Source organism: Ahaetulla prasina, chromosome 2 (genome assembly GCF_028640845.1).
Source record: "Ahaetulla prasina isolate Xishuangbanna chromosome 2, ASM2864084v1, whole genome shotgun sequence".
NCBI lineage: Eukaryota > Metazoa > Chordata > Lepidosauria > Squamata > Colubridae > Ahaetulla > Ahaetulla prasina.
In genome coordinates this window covers 218,486,952-218,512,234 of record NC_080540.1, presented here as the reverse complement: position 1 = coordinate 218,512,234, position 25,283 = coordinate 218,486,952, and the positions used below count along the sequence as shown (strand labels likewise).

The following is a 25,283-nucleotide window of genomic DNA, read 5'->3' as shown; positions in this document are numbered from 1 at the left end:
TCACAGGAATGGCCCTCCAAGTTATCGAGGGCTTACCTTAACGAAGGGTCTTGGGACACAGAGAGGTGGCATGCGGCCAAGAAGAATTTGTGGGGTTTTTTAAATAGATTTTTAAATAAGGGTTTTTTAAGGGGAGGATTTGTGGTGGGGTGAGAACCCGTCGGGGAGGGATCCAGCCCCTGTGCTTGTTCGCGGCACTACTCCATCTGGTCTGAAGGCAGGGGGGGAGGGCGTTGTTCCAGGACTAGAGGGTGGTTCGATCTGTACGGTAAGTGGGAGAGGCAGATATGGCGGGGGGGGGCGTATCGAGAGTTGGGAGCACGTGTTCGATGTCTGAAAGCAATCACGTGCTCCGGCCCCCCAGTCCCTACCCGTTCCTCGGGCGGCCATGATCCTCAGAGCTTGGATCTTCGGCTGATGTTATGTAATACCCGGTCCGTGGCTAATAAAGCTCCCCTGATTTGCGATCTTATTCAGGGGGAGTCCGCGGACCTTATGGGCATTACGGAGACCTGGTTGGGCCCAGGGGGGGGTTCCCCTTGTTGAGCTGTGCCCTCCAGGTTTCCGAGCATTTCATCAGCCGAGGGCCCAAGGTAGGGGTGGGGGGGTGGCGGTTGTCATTAAGGAAGATCTAGAGCCGAGGGAGGCCACTGTTCTTCAGATTACCGGCTGTGAATCCCTCTATGTGCGGTGGGGCCATAGGAATCAGTTGGGCTTGTTGATCGCGTACCTGGCTCCTTGCTGCATGACCACAGCCCTACCTGAGCTGTTGGAGGTACTTGCTGCTGTGGCGGTTGAGACCCCCAGACTTATAGTCATGGGGGATTTCAACCTGCCATCAGCTGGCTTGTTATCGACGGCAGCTCGGGAGTTCCAGGCTTCCATGACGGCCTTGGACTTGATTCGAGTAAATGATGGCCCTACGCACATGGGGGGAGGCACGCTGGATCTGATTTATATCTCTGGACAGTGGTTAAATGATCTGGAATTAGATGATTTAGTAACAGAACCAATGTCATGGTCCGATCATTTTCTCCTTCGCCTAGACTTCCGAACCACCACTCACCATCGCAGGGAGACGGAACCTATACGTTGGTTCCGTCCCAGGCGCCTGATGGACCCCGAGAGGTTCCTGACGGAGCTTAGGCCATTCCCTGAGGATCTGGCCCACAGCATGACTGAGGAACTAGTCGTGGCCTGGGAACAGGCCGCGGCTGGGGCCTTGGACCGTGTCGCGCCTTTGCGGCCTCTGACCCGGCGCAGATCTCGTCCGGCCCCTTGGTTCTCCGAGGGGTTGAGGGAGATGAAACGCCGGAGAAGACGCCTAGAGAGCACCTGGAGGTCCAGTCGTTCCGAAGCTGATCGGACACTAGTTAGGTCCTATTCTAGGACCTACCTAGTGGCAATGAGGGAGGCGAGGCGTTCTTACACCTCTACCCTCATTGCGTCGGCAGATAACCGCCCGGCCGCCCTGTTTCGGGTGACCCGCTCTCTCCTTCATCAGGAGGTGCGGGATGACCCTTTGCAGGGACAAGCCGAGGAGTTTAGTGGTTATCTATATGATAAAATCGCTCAGCTCCGGGACGGTCTGGACCGAAATTGGGATGATCCAAGCGAGGGAGAGGAGGCACGTCTTGTCGAGTCTGTTTGGGATGAGTTTGACCCTGTGGCTCCCGAGGACATGGACAGGTTGTTGGGGAGGCTTCACGCCACGACATGTTTACTGGACCCGTGCCCTTCCTGGCTGGTACTGGCCACTCAGGAGGTGACACGAGGCTGGCTCCAGAGGATTATCAATGCTTCTTTGTTGGAAGGGGTTTTCCCTGCCGCCTTGAAAGAGGCGGTGGTGAGACCCTTCCTCAAGAAGCCCTCCCTGGACCCAGCTTTTTTGGGTAATTATCGTCCAGTCTCCAACCTTCGCTTTGTTGCGAAGGTTGTAGAGAGTGCTGTGGCGCGACAGCTACCCCAATACCTGGATGAAGATGTCTATCTAGACCCGTTCCAGTCCGGCTTCCGACCCAGATACAGCACGGAGACAGCTTTGGTCGCATTGGTGGATGATCTCTGGAGGGCCAAGGACAGGGGTTATTCCTCTGCCCTGGTCCTATTAGACCTCTCAGCGGCTTTTGATACCATCGACCATGGTATCTTGCTGCGCCGGTTGGGGGGATTGGGAGTGGGAGGCACCGTGTATCAGTGGTTCTCCTCCTATCTCTCCGACCGGTCGCAGACGGTGTTGACAGGGGGGCAGAGGTCGACCGCGAGGTGCCTCACTTGTGGGGTGCCGCAGGGGTCGATTCTCTCGCCCCTTCTGTTCAACATCTACATGAAGCCATTGGGTGAGATCATCAGTGGCTTCGGGGTGAGATACCAGCAGTACGCTGATGACACCCAGCTGTACTTTTCCACCCTGGGCCACCCCAATGAAGTTGTTGAAGTGCTGTCCCGGTGTTTGGAAGCTGTACGGGTATGGATGGGGAGAAACAGGCTCAAGCTTAATCCCTCCAAGACGGAGTGGCTGTGGATGCTGGCATCCCGATTCAGTCAGCTGCAGCCGCGGCTGACTGTTGGAGGCGAGTTACTGGCTCCAAAGGATAGGGTGCGCAACTTAGGTGTCCTCCTGGATGAACGGCTGTCGTTTGAAGATAATTTGACGGCCGTCTCCAGGAGGGCCTTCCACCCGGTTCGCCTGGTTCGGCAGTTGCGCCCCTTCCTTGATCGGGATGCCTTGTGCACAGTCACTCATGCGCTCGTTACCTCTCGCTTGGATTATTGTAATGCTCTCTACATGGGGCTCCCCTTGAAGTGCACTCGGAGGCTTCAGTTAGTCCAGAATGCAGCTGCGCGGGTGATAGAGGGAGCTCCGCGTAGCTCCCACGTAACACCGCTCCTGCGCAGACTGCACTGGCTACCTGTGGCCTTTCGACTGCACTTTAAGGTTTTGGTTACGACCTTTAAAGCGCTCCATGGCTTAGGGCCTGGGTACTTACGGGACCGCCTGCTGTCACCACACGCCTCCCACCGACCCGTACGCTCTCACAGAGAGGGACTTCTCAGGGTGCCGTCCACCAAACAATGTCGGCTGGCGGCCCCCAGGGGAAGGGCCTTCTCTGTGGAGGCTCCCACACTCTGGAACGAGCTTCCCCCGGGTTTACGCCAAATACCTGACCTTCGGACATTCCGTCGCGAACTGAAGACACATCTTTTCATTCGCGCGGGGCTGGCTTGAATTGAATTTTATCAATTTTAAATTTTTCTATTAATTAATTTTAAATGGGGTTTTAGTTTATTATATATTTTAACTTTTCAGGCTAATTTTAAAATAAGTTTTTTAATTTGCATTTTAAATTGTACATTGTATTACCTGTTTTATTTTTGCCTGTACACCGCCCTGAGTCCTTCGGGAGAAGGGCGGTATAAAAATAAAATAAAAAAATAAAATAAAAAAATAAATAAATATTGGTTGAGATCATGTATTTTAATTTGTAGGAATGGTATTACACACGATTGATGTCAGTAGTATTTTAATGTTAAGTTACAGACTGGATTTTATCATAGATTTTATCTGTTATGTATTATTTTATTCTTGAATTTTTAATTGTATATTTACTGAGTGTTTTTTATTTGTTCTGGGCTATGGCTGTGATAAACTGAAACTGAAACTGAAACTGAAACTCCTCTTTTGGGGTCTTTTTGTGTGGGTCGGAGTGAGGCAGAAATTCTGACTTGGGGTCTGCTTCGGCCTCCTGGTGTGGGGCTTTGGGCGAAGGCTGGAGGGAAGTGCCACTGGTGGAGAAGAGCCGGAGGACCTTGTTCCAGTGGGACTGCATCATGGCCTGAAACTGGCTGACCATCTCAGCCCGCTGAGCCTCCAGGCACTAGTACCTGGCCTTGCACTCCCGCAGGTCTTCCCTCTGCTTGGAAAGCCTGTGCTCCTAGTCCTCAGTAAGGTGCTTCTGCTGAGCCTCCTTCTCGGTCAGATCCAATTTGAACTGAGCCACCTGAGGGTGATTTTTTTTAATCTGCAAGAGATGTAGCAGGATATTATGGAGTGTGGTATAGTTATTTGAGTTAATAATTTGAGAACCTGGTTAAAACACAATTCTTTCCTCCCCATTTTTAGGTTTATAGGAGAAACAATGAAACTCTGGATAATAGGAATTTTTCTTCCTTTGGAAATATTTCAAGAAAACTATTGGTAAAGGAAGTACAGCTTCACTGAATTTGTATCACACTGTTTTTTAAGAAGGAGCAATTGAATGTACTGATAGCTACTTACAAGATCAGAATGAATTTGATATACCTGCAGAAAAAATTATAAAAATATTTCCACCCATAACGAAATGCAAATATATAAAATAGTCAATACTACTTTTTCCATGTGGAGTTAGAGAAGATTTGGGATCTCTATTCAACATTGTTTATTCAGGTATTTTTGAAACATAAATGACGCTGATTAAAATGAAAGCCAGAAAATACCAAGGGGAATTATTCATTTAATTTTTCCAGAAACTTTTCCAGAAAATAATAGCTTTTCTTTTATTAAAATAATGAGTGAACTGTATAACGGGATATATAAAAAGTTTATTTATGTAAAACGGGTACATTTTAACGTAACCATCTTGGTAAATTCATCAATCATCCCCAACTATTCTTTGATAACAGCAAGGATATACTTGGTTCAGAATGGTGGTTTGTACACAGGTAGTCTTCATTTAGGCGCCAAACATTCAAAGGCTGTTCAAAGTTAGAATGCCGCTCAATGAGGGGAATTATGATCCTTCCCCATAGTGGCGGCCATTGAATTATGCCCAGTAGCTAAAGATTGTGATTGGGGGCTTGGCAAACTGGCTCACAATTATGATGATTGCAGTGTCCGACAGTCATGTGATCTTCATTCGTAGCGTTGACTGCTGGCTTCTGATAAGCAAAGTCAACAGGAAAGTTGGCAGGAGGTCACAAATGGGGGCCACAGGTCACAGTGGGACTCTGGAACCACAAGTGATTTGCCTAATAATGCAATTGCCATTGTTAAGTTAGTCCAGTCACATGACGTTGCATTTTATGACTGTGTTTCTTAGCGGCCAGTGTTAAGTGAGAACTACCTATAAATAGGCTACACAGACATGCAGGAAATCCTTGACTTACGACCACAATTGAGACAAAAATTTATGTTGCTAACCGAGACATTTGTTAAGTGAACTTTTGACCTTTCTTGCCACGGTTGTTCAGTGAATCAGTGCACTTTGTAAGTTAGTAACACCGTTGTTAAGTCAATCTGGTTTCCCCTTTGGCTTTGTTTGTCAGAAGGTCACAAAAGGTGATCTCATGACCCCAGGACACTGCCACCGTCATAAATATGAATCAGTTCGAAAAGCCTCTGAGTTTTGATCATGTAACCATGGGGATGCTGCAATGGTTGTAAGTGTGAAAAATGGTCGCTTTTTTCAGTTCTATTGTAACTTTGAACGGTCATTAAATGAACTGTTGTAAGTCGAAGACTACCTGTATATGGCTATTTCTTTAAAGGGCTTGGTTGTTTTGTGTCTGAACTGGGATGAAAATCTAATCAGGGTATCTGGACGATGATGTTTTCTTTCTACATCGATAGAGAACTTCAAGTATTAGTGTAACTGAAGTAGCCCTATGCAGAACCTTATTCTATACCCAGTTACAGGACAGGAACCCAGATTTCACTCTGTGCCTATTCAGTAGAACATCATCATGTTGCTTTCATTTGTCTGATTATCTGATTGCGGAATTTTCTACACAGAATTGCCCAGAATCATGGGTTTGCAACACAGGAAGAAAAACAATATTTTGCTGCCTATTTTTTGCTGTCCACTGAACTGGAACTCCTTGTAACTCTGTCTCTTTCTTTCTCTGTTCTGTTTATAACAAACAATACATCTAAACTCCTTAATGGCAAAAGGAAAAAAATGATTTTATGAAGAAAAACAACCAGTGCATTTTTTACAATGTAGAACTAAAACTGAAAACATAATACTTCTGTTGACCATGACACTGAGTGACAACCAGAAGTACAGTACACTGTAGAAATATCTTAAAATGTTATCCCTCGTTTTGTGATCAATATTATTTTCTTTGATATTCTGCTTTGTTGAACTGGGAACAATGAAAACTGGGGGAATCCTAAATCACTTCAATGAATTGTGGTTTTATCTGCTTTAACTTGTAAATGCTCCAACACTGGAAATTTTTAAGAAAATGTTGGATAGCCATTTGTCTGAAATGGTGTAGGGTTTCCTGCCTGGGCAGGGGGTTGGATTAGAAGACCTCAAAGGTCCCTTCCAACTCAGATATTATTATTATTACTAACTTCATTGAGTCAAAATCCTATTTGTGCCCTACAAGCACGAGAATTGTCCAAAATTGATTTGCATTAACATTTTTTATTTTATTTATTTATTTATTTATTTATTTATTTATCACACTTTTATACCGACCTTCTCCGAAGACTCAGGGCGGTTTACAGCCAAGGTAAAAATTTTACAGAAACAAACAATTAAGAACAGTATTTAAAAATCTAATTCCAAAATTGGCCCCATAATTTCAAACTAATAAAATATAAAAATAGACCCTAATAAAACCACCCCTGTTAAAATTGCAATTAGGCCAACCCTGCACGATGAAATTAGAGAGTCTTAAGCTCGCGCATAAAGGTCCGGAGGTCGGGGAGTTGGCGTAGCCCCAAAGGTAACTCATTCCACAGGGCAGGAGCCCCTCCCCCTGGGAGCCGCCAGTCGGCATTGTTTGGCCGACAGCACCCTGAGGAGGCCCTCCCTATGGGAGCGCACAGGTCGATGGGAGGCTATTGGTGGCAGTAGGTGGTCCTGTAAGTAACCCGGTCCCAAGCCATGGAGCGCTTTAAAGGTGAAAACCAACACCTTGAATTGCACCCGGAAGACCACCGGTAACCAGTGCAGCTTGCACAGGAGAGGTGTTATATGGGAGCTACGAGCCGCTCCCTCTATCCTCTGTGCAGCCACATTCTGGACCAGTTGGAGCCTCCTGGTGCTCTTCAAGGGTAGCCCCATGTAATTGCAGTAGTCCAGGCAAGAAGTGACGAGGGCGTGAGTGACCGTGCATAACGAATCCCGGTCCAGGAAGGGACGCAACTGGCGTATCAGGCGCACCTGATAAAAAGCTCCCCTGGGGACGGCCATCAAATGCTTTTATTTTATATTTAGTTTGGTTGAAAGATGGAATAATAAAAAGCAGGCAATTGTATTGTGGAGGGAAGAAACTGTAATTTTTGTCATCTATAAAAATAATATCATGAACTGTCTTTGAACAGTGAAGAGCCAGTTTGGTCTAGTGGTTAAGGCACCAGGCTAGAAAATGAGAGGTCATGAGTTCAGGTCTTGCCTCAGTCATGAAAGTCATCATTCTTGGAAAGAAACTTGGCAATTTCTAATTTAGTTTTTTCCAAATAAAGTTCCATAAGATCCCACCACATGGAAGGAAGGAAGGAAGGAAGGAAGGAAGGAATATGCCCAGACTAAAATAGATGAAAATAATCCAAATAGATGAAATAATCCAAACCACCAATTTTATTTGAAGTTAGCATTTTAATAGACAATTTTAACATTTTAATAGACTTCTTGACTTTTATAACATAGCAATGAAGACTAGGATAATATAAATATATAGCATAAATAGATATATAAATAAATAGATAAATAATATAAATAACTGAATAAAATAAATATTGGACAGCAATGTATGCATTGTTTTGTTCTGATAAAAGAAAAATAAATAAATAAATAATACTGCAATTCTCTAATGGGATTAATATTTTAAAAAAGAATAAAGATATTTTGTAAAATAGTTTCAATAGTACTACTTCTATGACACTTGAACATCTGCACTCAGTAGCTATATTGGATCTCATCTATTCTGTTGGAGTGTTTTCCACCTAACTTTATCCCTAGAAAAATCTTTCCACATAATTTGTCCCCAAAGAAAGCAAAATTAGCAATAGTGGCTTGTTATCTCTCCCAAAGTTGCTTCTCTTGAATGGCTTTGTGGTTCAAGTGGTCTCGTAGAATCAAATGAACCACAAAACTTTCAATAGCAATTTAATCCGTTTTCCAGGTGCATTGCGACATCTTTTGCTGTTTCAATACAATATATAGTGGAAACTACGTCTGTCTGGTTGGTGTGATTTCCCTGGGTTTCACTTGTGATCAATTTTCCGAGTCCTGTCATGTCAGCTGTCTCTGATAGTTAATTGCAACCTCCTTGAATGATCAAGTCCAGTTAGACATAATTTAAATTCTACTGGTTCCATTTGATATTAGGATCATGTATTTTACCCTGTATATTATACCATAGAAACGTGTATTAAGTTTAAGGGAATTGGGTGAACAAAAGAACACAATTTTATCTTTTTGCACAGAATTCTTTGATAAAGTTCACGTTGGAATCTGTGGAAGCAATTCAATGAAGCTTGACAAATTTTGCAGAAAACTTTTGGGTTGTTTCGGGAGGACTTTTTCTATGGATTTTCGTGTTGTTGGTCCTTTTTTTTTTTAAATAAGGCTCCATGTTTTATTTTGCTTTTCAGTTCGTAACTTCGTGAAGCAATGAAGTCAAAGGGAAAGTAGAAACAGGAACCATCAGAAGCTTTCTAGGAACAAGTGAAAGGCACTGAGGGACAGCTGAATGGTTTCATTTTGCTGCTTTTCATATTGCATCATAGGGAGCAAGTCAAGCTGGAAAGAAAAGGAAAAACAGTTAGAAATTCCTATTCATGGTAACAAGTGGGTTACATGGGTTTGTCAAAAACAGATCATGCCAGACTAATCTTATCGCATTCTTTGACAAAATGACAAAATTAGTAGACCAGAGGAATGCTGTCGATATAATATACTTGGACTTCAGTAAAGCATTTGATAAAGTAGACCATAACCTACTACTAGATAAAGTAGAAAAATGTGGGTTAGACAGCACCACCACCAGATGGATTCGTAACTGGCTGACCAACCGCACTCAACGTGTAGTCCTCAACGGAACTATATCCACATGGAGGGAAGTATGCAGTGGAGTACCCCAAGGCTCTGTTTTAGGCCCAGTACTCTTCAACATCTTCATCAATGACTTGGACGAGGGGATAGATGGGGAACTCATCAAATTTGCAGATGACACCAAGCTGGCAGGAATAGCCAACACTCCAGAAGATAGGCTCAAGTTACAGAAAGATCTTGACAGACTTGAACATTGGGCGCTATCTAACAAAATGAAATTCAACAGTGAAAAAAGTAAGGTTCTACATTTAGGCCAAAAAGACAAAATGCACCAGTACCGTATATGTGGTACCTGGCTCAATAGTAGTACCTGTGAGAGGGATCTTGGAGTCCTAGTGGATAACCATTTAGATATGAGCCAGCAGTGCAGCAGCTGTTAAAAAGCCAACACAGTTCTGGGCTGCATAAACAGAGGGATAGAATCAAGATCACGTGAAGTGTTAGTACCACTTTATAATGCCTTGGTAAGACCACACTTGGAATATTGCATCCAGTTTTGGTCGCCACGATGTAAAAAAGATGTTGAGACTCTAGAAAGAGTGCAGAGAAGAGCAACAAAGATGATTGGGGACTGGAGGATAAAACATATGAAGAACGGTTGCAGGAACTGGGTATGTCTAGTTTAACAAAAAGAAGGACTAGGGGAGACATGATAGCTGTGTTCCAATATCTCAGGGGCTGCCACAAAAAAGAGGGAGTCGGGCTGTTCTCCAAAGCACCTGAGGGTAGAACAAGAAGCAATGGGTGGAAACTGATCAAAGAAAGAAGCAACTTAGAACTAAGGAGAAATTTCCTGACAGTTAGAACAATTAATAAGTGGAACGACTTGCCTTCAGAAGTTGTGAATGCTCCAACACTGGAAATTTTTAAGAAAATGTTGGATAACCATCTGACTGAGATGGTGTAGGGTTTCCTGCCTGGGCAGGGGGTTGGACTAGAAGGCTTCCAAGGTCCCTTCCAACTGTGATGTTATGTTATGTTAAGTATTTAAACTATTAAGCATTTTAATTCAAATTAATAAACATGGTTGTATCCTTGCTTCATATAAAAGTGTACTATATTTTTCTACCTAGCCTAATTTAAACCAAGGAGTTCCTAAAGTGTTGGATTCATAAAAACTGTATGTCTTTACTTTTTAGAGCTATACAAATCATTCAGTGGGGCTCAGGTAATCACGGCAGGCCTTGACACGACTGCTTCTACTTTACCATTTGAGAAGTAGATCCAGAGGGGCATTTCACTCATGAACAAAGTGCCTTATGCAATTATTTGCCTAGCCCTATTTTTCTTATAGTGGATTGAGTTTCCATTCAATTTTGCCCTCTTGTAACATTCAAAGGTCAAAGATTATAGTAATTCAATCAAAAGACGTAGTCTAGATGCTAGAGATTTAGGTCAAGCTATAGATTGAACCTACTATAGTTAAGAATGTGGACAAAAATTGTGGCAATTAGAATTTTGACGTACATATCATAATAAGTAACTGTAAATTTTCCTAATTTCCCCTTTTCCCTTTCAATTCTAATAAAAAAAAACATTTAAGAAGTAATTGGTACCTTGAGTTGGAATCCTCTGGATAAGTTGATGAATCAATAGGAAACATTCTCTGAGTTGGATCTGAACAATCTCCCAGGCACAGGAGCTGTATTCCTTATCTTTCAGGAAATTGTTCAACCCTTGAAAATACCTCTTCACTCTTAATCTGGTGAGCTGCAGTTTCTCATCCCTTGGACTGGATATGGTGCCAGCTCCCAACTCTTCATTTTGGCATGTTTCCAGGTTCTTAATCTGCTGATCCAATCCAGCATGGAAATTTCTTAGAGAATTCTCATCCCAAAACAATTCAGCATGAACTTGCTTGAAGATAAGGTCTGTCTGTTGGAGGATTTCTTGTATGGCTATTTTGGCATCCACTTCCTGGGGTGCTTCATTCATGCTCATTAAATTTTCTTCATTGAGATGTGAGAAGTCTACAATATCTCCAATACATTGGAAGGGAATGGTGGCTCTCATCTGACTTCCCAAGAATTCCAAGTTCCCTTTGTTGGCTTCTTGTAGTCTGCTTTGAAGTTGATCGCAGTGCTGAGATGAGACTTTGGTGCAGAACATCACTAGGCAGATTTGCAGAAACCAAAGTTGTGTCTTCATAATGAAGATGAAGGAACGTGACTCTTTTGAAAAGTTGAACCTGGAAAATTGGTTCTTCTGAAAGATGCTCCTGAGTCTGCTGCATCTTTGTATTTATACCACTAGGATATTGGAATTTCTTTTTTCTGTTTCTCTACTTTTTCTCTCTATTCTGATTTTCACTTTTCTTCTTCCTTATGTACATCCCCAAACTATTCTGAAAGGTGGTCATATTTGGAAAATGGAATGTTGAATGTGTACATTTGCCCCCAAAATTAAATTAAAACTGTTAACTGAAAATTAACAATCTGATGAAACTTTCTCTCATCATCCCTAATTATTTTAAAAATGAACTTAAAATAGTGTTTGTGTGTGAGTGTTGTAGTAGATATTATAGCTTCAGTATTTACTTGTTCCGTATAAAATAATTTCTGATAGTCTAGAATTCTCCCAGTGATAAATCTTGTAGGATTTTTTTACTCACCTGATTTACTCACCCACTCTGGCACTGGCTCAAGAAGTGTCTAACAACTTTGACATCAACACACAGTGGAAAGCCAAATGGGCTGCTGAAGGCCCAGATACAGGCAGTTATGTAGATCAGTGGTCACCAACTGGTGGTCCATGGACCTCCAGTGGTCCACGAGAAAATTTTGGTGGTCCGCAGAAAAATTATTTGCATTTTTTTAATAGTGCATTAAATCAAGGGTCCTCAGACTATGGCCCCTGGGCTGGATACATGCAATGAACATTTGTGTTGCTGGAGAGAGTCTCCCCCTTTGCATACAGAAAAATGGCTGGAGTGAGCAGCAGCTTTGAGCTTTGCTCTACTTTTTACTCTCTAATTTTATCCTTTTTTAAAAAACATTTTTTCTACTTTTAAATCAATTTTTAACTTTTTAACTTTGTTCTCTTTTTTGCGCTTTATTTTTATTGTATTTTTATCTAAAAATACCCTTTTAACTCTTAAATCAATTTTTAAATCATTTTTTTAACTTTTAACCTTTAAATTTAAAAGTTTCAATTTTACTCCTTGAAAAGAAGGAGGGCAGGGCTGCTGCTGTAGCCAGAGCGTTTTTTGAAGCAGCTCCTCTTGGTTTTATTTTATTTCTTAATTTTTAGTATACCCACAGGAGCCTTTTTATTTAAATAATATTTTTTTGGAGACAATAACATCATAAACCATGACACAGACAAAGTTTTGGCTGAGGAGGAATAAGAAGGCATGGGGAAAAGAAAGAAGCACCAAGGCACCAGCCCGGGATCTCTCCCACCAATGAAGAATGCAAAACAACCAAATATTGATGAGCACTTTGCTGACAAGAGACTTGTAAGTAAAAATATCTCCCCCACTCCATTCCCAACAAGCTGGAGAGGTTAGAGCGGGACCAGCAAAGAGATTTGACAAAACAGCAGATACTAGACTTTCCTAATCTGGGGGGAGGGGAGCAAAACAACAGCCAGCTGTTTTCACATTCAATGAGTCCAGCTCCAGCTTGTATGGAGACCGAGATAAAGACTAAAAAGTTTAACAACAGACTAATCCAGGTTGTGGAGATCTTACCGTGGGAGAATACAACAGAGTTTATGGCAAACCAATGCCTTCTTACAGCACAAACGGTGGTTTCAATATCTGAGCAACTAATAACCATCCAACATGACTTAGAGACACTGAAAAAAGATATAGCTGTTTTTCTGCAAGCACAACGTCGGGCTACAGTCATCCACACTAAAGGCCATACAACAGACTTGGGTAAACCACGTACTCAGGATAAGGAGGAGGAAGGAGAGCAAAGACCCAGGGAAACAGCTGGAGAGCCTGCCAAAAAGTGGCAGCCCACGCAAAAAAATAGTCGTTTTTCAGACAAGGCACCAAGAGGAGGAGGTATTAATAGAGGAGTTTCACTGGAAGGCAGTAAAGCATTTTCCCTACAATTACAACAATCATATTGCTCACTACAAACACACCAGATTGTGCTTAGAATTCATATGAATAGAATTAATCATGGACGCTAGATTACCAAGAGTGCTATACTAAATTCCCTAAACCAGCTTCTACAATGTCACTGGGGGCAGATCGATCTCCGCGCTGTGGAGTGGCTTCCTGAGACCGCAAATTGGAAGCGGATACTTCTATCTTTCAAAAAGCCAACCATTCCACGAATGTTATTCAAGAGGAAGGTACATCTAGCCTCCTTTCAAATTTTCCCTATCAGAGTTTTCTGTGCGGAAAGGGTTAAACCCTTAATTGTTTACATGCGAGCTCCCAAAGTTGCTGTCTCTTCTGCATTCTCAACCTTGGAAAAGAGAGAGGAAGAAAGTGGGAATAAACCAGCTTTGTCCAGCGAAGATGTAAACAGCACAGAAACTGGTCTCATTAATGCTTTTGGTGCTCTCACAAGAAAAGAACAAGATAGCATACTATTCTTACTTATAACATACTTATTCTTACTCTTACACTACACCAGAAATTACTAACGGTTGGCTCAATCTGCTTACCCAGGTTAAAGAGCCAAAATAACCAGGTAAAAATTAAATGGACCGAGAAAAATGCAAAGGAAGATACTAAATGGATGTCAGTCCCTGAAACCATAGAATTGTATTCATCTCTACTAAGAAATGAGTTTGAAGGATCATACTTAGAGGAGTTTGAAATTTTAATCTCAAATTTGAAATTGGTTCTTACTAATAGAACACTAGCTCACTCCAAAAGGGTTCAAAAATGGGTACGGCAGGGCTGTATCCTGTCTCCCTTCTTTTAACTTCTATATTAACCCCCTAATTGAACTTTTACAGAACCCTGATCTACACCCTCCTAATATAGCACAACGAAAAATCCCAATTCTCTTGTATGCCGACGATGCTGCTATTATTTCACAAACTCCCATAGGATTGAAGAGAACAAGTAGGACAACACTTGGCTTCTGTAGATAGAATAAGTTGGTCCTTAACTTTGATAAATCAAAAATTTTAGTTTTTGCTAAAAGACCCAGACAATACTCTTGGAAAATTGAAGGACACAGATTAGAAAAGGTTAGGACATTTAGATATCTGAGGGTAGTCTTCCATTCGCAAGAGACTTGGAAGGCACACCTGGAGCAGACATTGCAAGAAGCCAATAGGTCCTCAAATGCAATTAAACACTTCTTTTATACGGGTGGAGGTCAATTAGTACCTGCTGCCTTAAAACTTTTTGAGGCAAAACATTGGCGCAGATTCTTTATGGGGTACAGTCAGGAATCCTTGCAAAGAAAAACTTGCTAGAAACTATACAAACCAAATTCCTGCAAGCCATCTTAGCTGCACCCAAAGGAACTCCAAATGCCCATTTAAGAATTGAGACAGGTATGCCTCAAATTCAGATAAGAGCCTGGAAGATGATGATTATCTATTGGCTAAAGATTCATTTCTTTCCAGAGGGACTGTCCCTGCTAGTGCTGATAGATAACTTCCCCTCCCCCTGGAAATAGGCGACAGATCACAAGCTGGGCTCTTATGGGTTCTCACCGATATTCTTAATGTCCCTAGGCTTTGACAAAGCAAAGCAAGTGGTAATTGATAGAATTTATTTTTATTTATTTATTTATTTAATTTTATTTTTATTTTATTTATTTGTCACAACATTATATATAATCATAAGTATGAAATAACTATATGATATATAGGCATAAATATAATCATAAGTATGTAATAACTATATGAAATTGGATGAATTGGAGAATGAAGGACATGGAGTTCCAAGAAGAATTAAACAGGTTGCCTCTCCACAGTAGGGACAAATTCAAGCAGGGTGTGTGGATATCAGCAGAATATCTGAATGATCTGATCTCCCCAAAAGAAAGAATAGCTTTCTTCAGAGCCAGATTTAATATTCTCCCCTCAGCACTTCTCCAGGGTAGGTACAAGAAAACACCAATAGCAGAACAGGTATGTATATGTGATAAAGGAGAAGTCGAAGATATCTCACATGTCTTATTGTACTGTGAGTTATACAGAGTATGTAGGTCAATATATATTCTCCCCTTATTAGAGAGATTGCCAGGGAGGACAGAAGACTTTTATGTAGACTTTCTCCTCCAAGATTCAAATCGGACTACCACACGTGCAGTGGCAAAATTTTGTGTCACTTCAATGTCCACAAGAAAAAAATTGGTTACCGAATTAGAGAGGTCAACCAATGCCAACTTTTTGGAGATATATATATAACAGTTATGGGAAAAATACATTTATTCGCGTACTTGACGGCTCTCCACGCATGCAAATTAGGAAGTGACCCTATTGGTTGAGATCATGTATTTTAATTTATAGGAATGGTATTACACACGATTGGTGTCAGTAGTATTTTAATGTTAAGTTACAGAACAGATAACTGGATTTTATCATAGATTTTATCTGTTATGTATTATTTTATTCTTGGATTTTTAATTGTATATTTACTGAGTGTTTTTTATTTGTTCTGGGCTATGGCTGTGATAAACTGAAACTGAAACTGAAACTCCTCTTTTGGGGTCTTTTTGTGTGGGTCGGAGTGAGGCAGAAATTCTGACTTGGGGTCTGTTTCGGCCTCCTGGTGTGGGGCTTTGGGCGGAGGCTGGAGGGAAGTGCCACTGGTGGAGAAGAGCCGGAGGACCTTGTTCCAGTGGGACTGCATCATGGCCTGAAACTGGCTGACCATCTCAGCCCACTGAGCCTCCAGGCACTAGTACCTGGCCTTGCACTCCCACAGGTCTTCCCTCTGCTTGGAAAGCCTATGCTTGTAGTCCTCAGTAAGGTGCTTCTGCTGAGCCTCCTTCTCGGTCAGATCCAATTTGAACTGAGCCACCTGAGGGTGATTTTTTTTAATCTGCAAGAGATGTAGCAGGATATTATGGAGTGTGGTATAGTTATTTGAATTAATAATTTGAGAACCTGGTTAAAACACAATTCTTTCCTCCTCATTTTTAGGTTTATAGGAGAAACAATGAAACTCTGGATAATAGGAATTTTTCTTCCTTTGGAAATATTTCAAGAAAACTATTGGTAAAGGAAGTACAACTTCACTGAATTTGTATCACACTGTTTTTTAAGAAGGAACAATTGAATGTACTGATAGCTACTTACAAGATCAGAATGAATTTGATATACCTGCAGAAACAATTATAAAAATATTTCCACCCATAATGAAATCCAAATATATAAAATAGTCAATACTACTTTTTCCATTTGGAGTTAGAGAAGATTTGGGATCTCTATTCAACATTGTTTATTCAGATATTTTTGAGACATAAATGACGCTGATTAAAATGAAAGCCAGAAAATACCAGGGGGAATTATTCATTTAATTTTTCCAGAAAAGTTTCCAGAAAATAATAGATTTTCTTTTATTAAAATAATGAGTGAACTGTATAACAGGATATATAAAAAGTTTATTTATGTAAAACAGGTACATTTTTTTTTTTATTCAAAATGTTTTACAAAATTTTTTCCCCTTTCCCCCTCCTCCCCTCCTTCGCAACCCTCCCCGACTTCCCGGAACGAGCACAAGGTATAGTTAAAAATAAAACAAACATATGCTAAAAATTTTCGTCCCAACTTAATTATACCCTACAATCATCAATTCCTAACTTCCCCAAAAGCAATCAAAATAATACATCATAATCATTCAAAACAGTCTGATAACTCTTAGTCTGATATCTCGTTGAATATAGTCAATCCATTTTTCCATTCCTTTAAGTATCTTTCTTGCGTATTGTCTTTCAAAAAGGCTGATATCTTAGCCATCTCAGCCAAATTGGCAACTTTCAATATCCATTCTTCTATTGTTGGTACTTCTTTTTTCTTCCAATATTGTCCTATTAGTAATCTTGCTGCAGTTATTAGATTTAAAATCAATTTAGTCTCAATTACTGTACAATCCGTAATAATTCCCAACAAGAAAAATTGCGGCAGGAACTTTATCTTCTTTTTCAAAACATTTTGTAAAATCCACCAAATTTTTATCCAAAAGGCCTTTATGTCCTTACAAGTCCACCAAATGTGAAAATATGTAGCGTCATCACAATTACATCTCCAACATTTTGCTTGCATTTCTGGATACATACATGATAATTTTTTAGGATCTAGATGCCATCTATAAAACATTTTATAAAAATTTTTCCCTCAGATTCTGTGCTCATGAATTTAACATTTCTAACCCAAATTTTTCCCACGTTTCCAATAATATTGGCTCCTGAAAATTTTGTGCCCACTTTATCATACAGTCCTTTACCAAGTCCCTTTCAGAATCTATTTCAAGTAACACATTATACAATCTTTATATGCTCCTGAGACTGATTTCTAATTTGCTTTACCAAATTTCCCTCGTTCTGCTCTATACCAATTTTCTGATCTCCTTCCATCTAGCACGTAGTTGCTCATATTGAAACCAAGTATAATTTTTCCTTCCTCTTAATACTTGCAGAGATTTTAACTGCAAATTACCTTATACTCGAATATAAGCCGATCCGAGTATAAGCCGAGGTAAATTTTACCCCAAAAACTGGGGTAAACTGGGACTCAGTATGTGAGGAGGAAATGAGGCAGCTACCGTCAGGAAAGCCTCCCTCCCTCAGCCGAGAAGGCTGGCTCCTCCCGCCTCTCACTGCACCGGCAGGGCTTCAGCTAATGCAAAAGCCCGCCAAGTTTGCACCATCCGTATAATGTGAAAAAGAAGAAAAAACTGAGTATAAGTTATATATAGTATAAGTTTAGGACGTTTTTAGCACAAAAAACGTGCTGAAAAACTCAGCTTATACTCGAGTATATACGGTACCTCTTTCAGTATACAAAAGATCTTTATATGTAATCATTTCCTGATTCTGTTCTATGTTTATATTTTCTACTGTATGTCTAGGACTTGCCCATATAGGAACCTTATAATTTAGTTTATAAGAGTATTTTTTCCAAACACGCAGAAGGGCATTTCTTAGCACATGATTTTTAAAGGCCTTATCCACTTTTTTGTCATAAATTAAATATGCATGCCATCCATATAGCAAATCATAACCTTCTATATTCAAAATTCTGTCCTCTGTTAAATTAAACCAATCACTTATTGCAATCATCCCCAAATATTCTTTGATAACAGCAAGGATATACTTGGTTCAGAATGGTGGTTTGTACACAGGTAGTCTTCATTTAAGCACCAATCATTCAAAGGCTTTTCAAAGTTAGGATGCCGCTCAATGAGGGGAATTATGATCCTTCCCCATAGTGGCGGCCATTGAATTATGCCCAGTAGCCCAAGATTGTGATTGGGGACTTGGCAAACTGGCTCACAATTATGATGATTGCAGTGTCCGACAGTCATGTGATCTTCATTCGTAGCGCTGACTGCTGGCTTCTGATAAGCAAAGTCAACAGGAAAGTTGGCAGGAGGTCACAAATGGGGACCACAGGTCACAGTGGGACTCTGGAACCACAAGGGATTTGCCTAATAATGCAATTGCCATTGTTAAGTTAATCCAGTCACCTGATGTTGCATTTTGTGACTGTGTTTCTTAGCAGCCAATGTTAAGTGAGAACTACCTATAAATAGGCTACACACACATGCAGGAAATCCTTGACTTACGACCACAATTGAGACAAAAATTTATGTTGCTAACTGAGACATTTGTTAAGTGAACTTTTGACCTTTCTTGCCACGGTTGTTCAGTGAATCAGTGCACTTTGTAAAGTTAGTAACACAGTTGTTAAGTCAATCTGGTTTCCCCCTTGGCTTTGTTTGTCAGAAGGTCACAAAAGGGGATCTCATGACCCCAGGACACTGCCACCGTCATAAATATGAATCAGTTCGAAAAGCCTCTGAGTTTTGATCATGTAACCATGGGGATGCTGCAATGGTTGTAAGTGTGAAAAATGGTCGCTTTTTTCAGTTCTATTGTAACTTTGAACGGTCATTAAATGAACTGTTGTAAGTCGAAGACTACCTGTATATGGCTATTTCTTTAAAGGGCTTGGTTGTTTTGTGTCTGAACTGGGATGAAAGTCTGATCGGGGTATCTGGACGATGATGTTTTCTTTCTACATCGATAGAGCACTTCAAGTATTAGTGTAACTGAAGTAGCCCTATGCAGAACCTTATTCTATGCCCAGTTACAGGACAGGAACCCAGGTTTCACTCTGTGCCTATTCAGTAGAACATCATCATGTTGCTATCATTTGTCTGATTATCTGATTGAGGAATTTTCTACACAGAATTGCCCAAAATCATAGGTTTGCAACACAGGAAGAAAAACAATATTTTGCTGCCTATTTTTTGCTGTCCACTTAACTGGAACTCCTTGTAAATAAACTCTGTCTCTTTCTTTCTCTGTTCTGTTTATAACAAACAATACATCTAAACTTTTTAATGGCAGAAGGAAAAAAATGATTTTATGAAGAAAAAAAACAACTAGTGCATTGTTTACAATGTAGACCTAAAACTGAAAACATAATACTTCTGTTGACCATGACACTGAGTGACAACCAGAAGTACAGTACACTGTAGAAATATCTTAAAATTTTATCCCTCGTTTTGTGATCAATATTATTTTCTTTGATATTATGCTCTCTTGAACTGGGAACAATGAAAACTGGGGGAATCTTAAATCACTTCAACGAATTGTGGTTTTATTAACTTCACTGAGTCAAAATTCTATTTGTGCCCTACAAGCACAAAAATTGTCCAAAATTGATTTGCATTAACATTTTTATATTTAGTTTGGTTGAAAGATGGAATAATAAAAAGCAGGCAATTGTACTGTGGAGGGAAGAAACAGTAATTTTTGTCATCTATGAAAATAATATCTTGAACCGTCTTCAAACAGTGAAGAGCCAGTTTGGTCTAGTGGCTAAGGCACTAGTCTAGAAAGTTAGAGGGTATGAGTTCAGGTCCTGCCTCAGTCATGAAAGCCAGCTGGATGACCTTGGGCCCAGTCACTTTCCCTCAGCCCGATCCACCTCACAGGTTATTGGAAAATGGAAAAGTGAGGTGTGTTGGATATGTTCGTTGCTTTGAGTCATTTGTAAAAATAATAAAGGTAGAATATAAACAAAAAAATAACAGTAATTAAAATGTGTTATGATTTCAATGCGGATATATATATATGTTATATGTTATATATAACATGCCAGTGTTTGTGTCAATCAAGATGTGATCAGATACTATGGAAATAGCTTCATGAATTAACACATTTTACAACTTCATTATAGGAAGATTTCCGATCGTTTGGATTAAGTGAAAGAATGACTAAAATGTTGGGTTTCATGAATTTGTATGATTATTATCTGTCATAATATATTTATATTATTTATAATTATTATAAAAAGTACAATTGTAATACCATAATTCTATACATTCTTGGAAGGAAACTTGGCAATTTCTAATTTAGTTTTTTCCAAATAAAGTTCTATAAGATCCCACCACAAGGAAGGAAGGAAGGAAGGAAGGAAGGAAGGAATATGCCCTGACTAAAATAAATGAAAATAATCCAAATAGATGAAATAATCCAAACCACCAATTTTATTTGAAGTTAGCATTTTAATAGACAATTTTAACATTTTAATAGACTTCTTGACTTTTGTAACATAGCAATGAAGACTAGGATAATATAAATATATAGCATAAATAGATAGATAGATAAATAAATAAATAGATAAATAATATAAATAAATGAATAAAATAAATACTGGACAGCAATGTATGCATTGTTTTGTTATGATAAAAGAAAAATAAATAAATAAATAAATAATACTGCAATTCTCTAATGGGATTAATATTTTTAAAAAGAATAAAGATATTTTGTAAAATAGTTTCAATAGTACTACTTCTATGACACTTGAACATCTGCATTCAGTAGCTATATTGGATCTCATCTGTTCTGTTGGAGTGTTTTCCACCTAACTTTATCCCTAGAAAAGTCTTTCCACATAATTTGTCCCCAAAGAAAGCAAAATTAGCAATACTGGCTTGTTATCTCTCCCAAAGTTGCTTCTCTTGAATGGCTTTGTGGTTCAAGTGGTCTCGTAGAGTCAAATGAACCACAAAACTTTCAGTAGCAATTTAATCCGTTTTCCAGGTGCATTGCGACATCTTTTGCTGTTTCAATACAATATATAGTGGAAACTACGTTGGTCTGGTTGGTGTGATTTCCCTGGGTTTCACTGGTGATCAGTTTTCCGAGTCCTGTCATGTCAGCTGTCTCTGATAGTTAATTGCAACCTCCTTGAATGATCAAGTCCAGTTAGACATAATCAGTGGTGGGATTCAAATAATTTTACAACTGGTTCTCTGTCCTAATGATTTCTTCCAACAACCAGTTCAGCAATCTGCTCAGAAAGTTAACAACCGGTTCTCCCGAAGTGGTGCGAACTGGCTGAATCCCACCACTGGACATAATTTAAATTCTACTGGTTTCATTTGATATTAGGATCATGTATTTTTACCCTGTATATTATACCATAGAAACATCTATTAAGTTTAAGGGAATTGGGTGAACGAAAGAACACAATTTTATCTTTTCGCGCAGAATTCTTTGATAGAGTTCACATTGGAATCTGTGGAAGCAATTCAATGAAGCTTGACAAATTTTGCAGAAAACTTTTGGGTTGTTTTGGGAGGACTTTTTCTATGGATTTTCCTGTTGTTGGTCCTTTTTTTTTTAAATAAAAAATTTTTGCTTTTCAGTTTGTAACTTCGTGAAGCAATGCAGTCAAAGAGAAAGTAGAAACAGGAACCATCAGAAGCTTTCTAGGAACAAATGAAAGGCACTGAGGGACAGCTGAATGGTTTCATTTTGCTGCTTTTCATATTGCATCATAGGGAGCAAGTCAAGCTAGAAAGAAAGGGAAAAACAGTTAGAAATTCCTATTGATGTTAACAAGTATTTAAACTATTAAGCGTTTTAATTCAAATTAATAAACGTGGCTGTATCCTTGCTTCATATAAAAGTGTACTATATTTTTCTACCTAGCCTAATTTAAACCAAGGAATTCCTAAAGTGTTGGATTCATAAAAACTGTATGTCTTTACTTTTTAGAGCTATACAAATCATTCAGTGGGGCTCAGGTGATCACGGCAGGCCTTGACACGACTGCTTCTACTTTACCATTTGAGAAGTAGATCCAGAGGGGCATTTCACTCATGAACAAAGTGCCTTATGCAATTATTTGCACAGCCCTATTTTTCTTATAGTGGATTGAGTTGCCATTCAGTTTTGCCCTCTCATAACATTCAAAGGTCAAAGATTGTAGTAAAAAGAAGTAGTCTAGATGCTAGAGATTTAGGTCAAGCTATAGATTAAGAATGTGGACAAAAATTGTAGCAATTAGAATTTTGACGTACATATAAGCCAAGTAACTGTAAATTTTCCTAATTTCCCCTTTTCCCTTTCAATTCTAATAAAAAAAAAACATTTAAGAAGTACTTGATACCTTGAGTTGGAATCCTCTGGATAAGTTGATGAATCAATAGGAAACATTCTCTGAGTTGGATCTGAACAATCTTCCAGGCGCAGGAGCTGTATTCCTTATCTTTCAGGAAATCGTTCAGCCCTTGAAAATATCTCTTCACTCTTAATCTGGTGAGCTGCAGTTTCTGATCCCTTGGACTAGATATGGTGCCAGCTCCCAAGTCTTCATTTTGGCATGTTTCCAGGTTCTTAATCTGCTGATCCAATCCAGCATGGAAATTTCTTAGAGAGTTCTCATCCCAAAATAATTCAGCATGAACTTGCTTGAAGATGAGGTCTGTCTGTTGGAGCATTTCTTGTATGGCTATTTTGGCATCCACTTCCTGGAGTGCTTCATTCATGCTCATTAAATTTTCTTCATTGAGATGTGAGAAGTCTACAATATCTCCAATACATTGGAAGGGAATGGTGGCTCCCATCTGACTTCCCAAGAGTTCCAAGTTTTCTTTGTTGGCTTCTTGTAGTCTGCTGTGAAGTTGATCGCAGTGCTGAGATGAGACTTCGCTGCAGAACATCACTAGGCAGATTTGCAGAAACCAAAGTTGTGTCTTCATAATGAAGGTGAAGGAACGTGACCTCTTTTAAAAAGTTGAACCTGGAAAATTGGTTGTTCTGAAAGATGCTCCTGAGTCTGCTGCATCTTTGTATTTATACCACTAAGGATATTGAAATTTCTTTTTTCTGTTTCTCTACTTTTTCTCTGTATTCTGATTTTCACTTTTCTTCTTCCTTATGTACATCCCCAAACCATTCTGAAAGGTGGTCATATTTGGAGAACAAAATGTTGAATGTGTACATTTCCCCCAAAATTAAATTAAATCAAAACTGTTAACTGAAAATTAACACTCTAATGGAACTTTCTTTCATCGTCCTTAATTATTTTTAAAATAAGGGGTTTTTGTGTGTGTTGTAGTAGATAGAATTTTTTTTTTATTGGCCAAGTGTGATTGGACACACAAGGAATTTGTCTTGGTGCATATGCTCTCAGTGTACATAAAAGAAAAGATGCGTTCATCAAGGTACAACATTTACAACACAATTGATGATCAATATATCAATATAAATCATAAGGATTGCCAGCAACAAGTTATAGTCATACAGTCATAAGTGGAAAGAGATTGGCGATGGGAATTATGAAACGATTAATAGTAGTGCAGATTCAGTAAATAGTCTGACAGTGTTGAGGGAATTATTTGTTTAGCAGAGTGATGGCCTTCGGGAAAAAACTGTTCTTGTGTCTAGTTGTTCTGGTGTGCACTGCTCTATAGCGTCGTTTTGAGGGTAGGAGTTGAAACAGTTTATGTCCAGGATGCGAGGGATCTGCAAATATTTTCACGGCCCTCTTCTTGATTCGTGCAGTATACAGGTCCTCAATGGAAGGCAAGTTGGTAGCAATTATTTTTTCTGCAGTTCTAATTATCCTCTGAAGTCTGTGTTTTTCTTGTTGGGTTGCAGAACCGAACCAGACAGTTATAGAGGTGCAAATGACAGACTCAATAATTCCTCTATAGAATTGGATCAGCAGCTCCTTGGGCAGTTTGAGCTTACTGAGTTGGCGCAGAAAGAACATTCTTTGTTGTCCTTTTTAAATGATGTTTTTGATGTTAGCTGTCCATTTTAGATCTTGCGATATGATAGAACCCAGAAATTTGAAGGTTTCTACTGTTGATACTACTGTTGTTTCTACTGTTGATATAGCTTCAGATCGGGCTACTACATGTGCAGTGGCAAAATTTTGTGTCAGTTCAATGTCCACAAGAAAAAAATTGGTTACCGAATTAGAGAGGTCAACCAATGCCAACTTTTTGGAGATATATATATATATAACAGTTATGGGAAAAATACATTTATTCACGTACTTGACGGCTCTCCACGCATGTAAATTAGGAAGTGACCCTATTGGTTGAGATCATGTATTTTAATTTCTAGGAATGGTATTACACACGATTGATGTCAGTAGTATTTTAATGTTAAGTTACAGAACAGATAACTGGATTTTATCATAGATTTTATCTGTTATGTATTATTTTATTCTTGAATTTTTAATTGTATATTTACTGAGTGTTTTTTATTTGTTCTGGGCTATGGCTGTGATAAACTGAAACTGAAACTGTTTCAGAAAATGTAGTTCTTCAAGCTTTTTATTGAATCTTTTTAGTCTCCTCCTTCTGGGTCTTTTTGTGTGGGTCGGAGTGAGGCAGAAATTCTGACTTGGGGTCTGCTTCGACTTCCTGGTGTGGGGCTTTGGGCGAAGGCTGAAGGGAAGTGCCACTGGTGGAGAAGAGCCGGAGGACCTTGTTCCAGTGGCCATTTTTGGAAGCGGATGTTGGAGGACTCCGGGGAGGCGACGGAGGTACTCCCGATCTATCCCCGTTTAACCATCCCGTGACTGTTTAACCATCCCGTGACTGTGTAACCATCCCGTGACTATGCCTCTCCCCGGCCTTTTGAGATCTTTATGGCTGTTACTGGTCCTGTTCGGACTATTTGGGAGTTGGTAGGAGACTTGCTTGGGGACAGAGGAGGACATATGTCACGACCGAAGCACCCCCACCCCCTGTTCCATGATGTTTGGACGAGGCTTGGATAGATTACCATCTAGACTGTCCTTTTTGTTTTCCATCCGATGCCTGTCCTC

General features: G+C 39.8%; 2 protein-coding genes across 2 annotated transcripts; both read right to left on the bottom strand.

Annotated features, from left to right (window-relative positions):
- Nucleotides 1–8,733: 8,733 nt before the first annotated feature.
- LOC131190694 (interferon omega-1-like) lies at nucleotides 8,734–11,159 on the bottom strand. Its single transcript, XM_058168052.1, has 2 exons — nucleotides 10,607–11,159; nucleotides 8,734–8,738 (listed from the first exon to the last, which is right to left on the bottom strand). Exons 1-2 carry the CDS (start codon nucleotides 11,157–11,159, stop codon nucleotides 8,734–8,736), a joined length of 558 nt encoding a protein of 185 aa, XP_058024035.1.
- Nucleotides 11,160–22,004: 10,845 nt separating this feature from the next.
- Nucleotides 22,005–23,145, bottom strand: LOC131190693 (interferon omega-1-like). The gene is made up of 2 exons (XM_058168051.1): nucleotides 22,608–23,145; nucleotides 22,005–22,009 (listed from the first exon to the last, which is right to left on the bottom strand). Exons 1-2 carry the CDS (start codon nucleotides 23,062–23,064, stop codon nucleotides 22,005–22,007), a joined length of 462 nt encoding a protein of 153 aa, XP_058024034.1. The 5' UTR covers nucleotides 23,065–23,145.
- Between the last annotated feature and the right edge of the window lie 2,138 nt (nucleotides 23,146–25,283).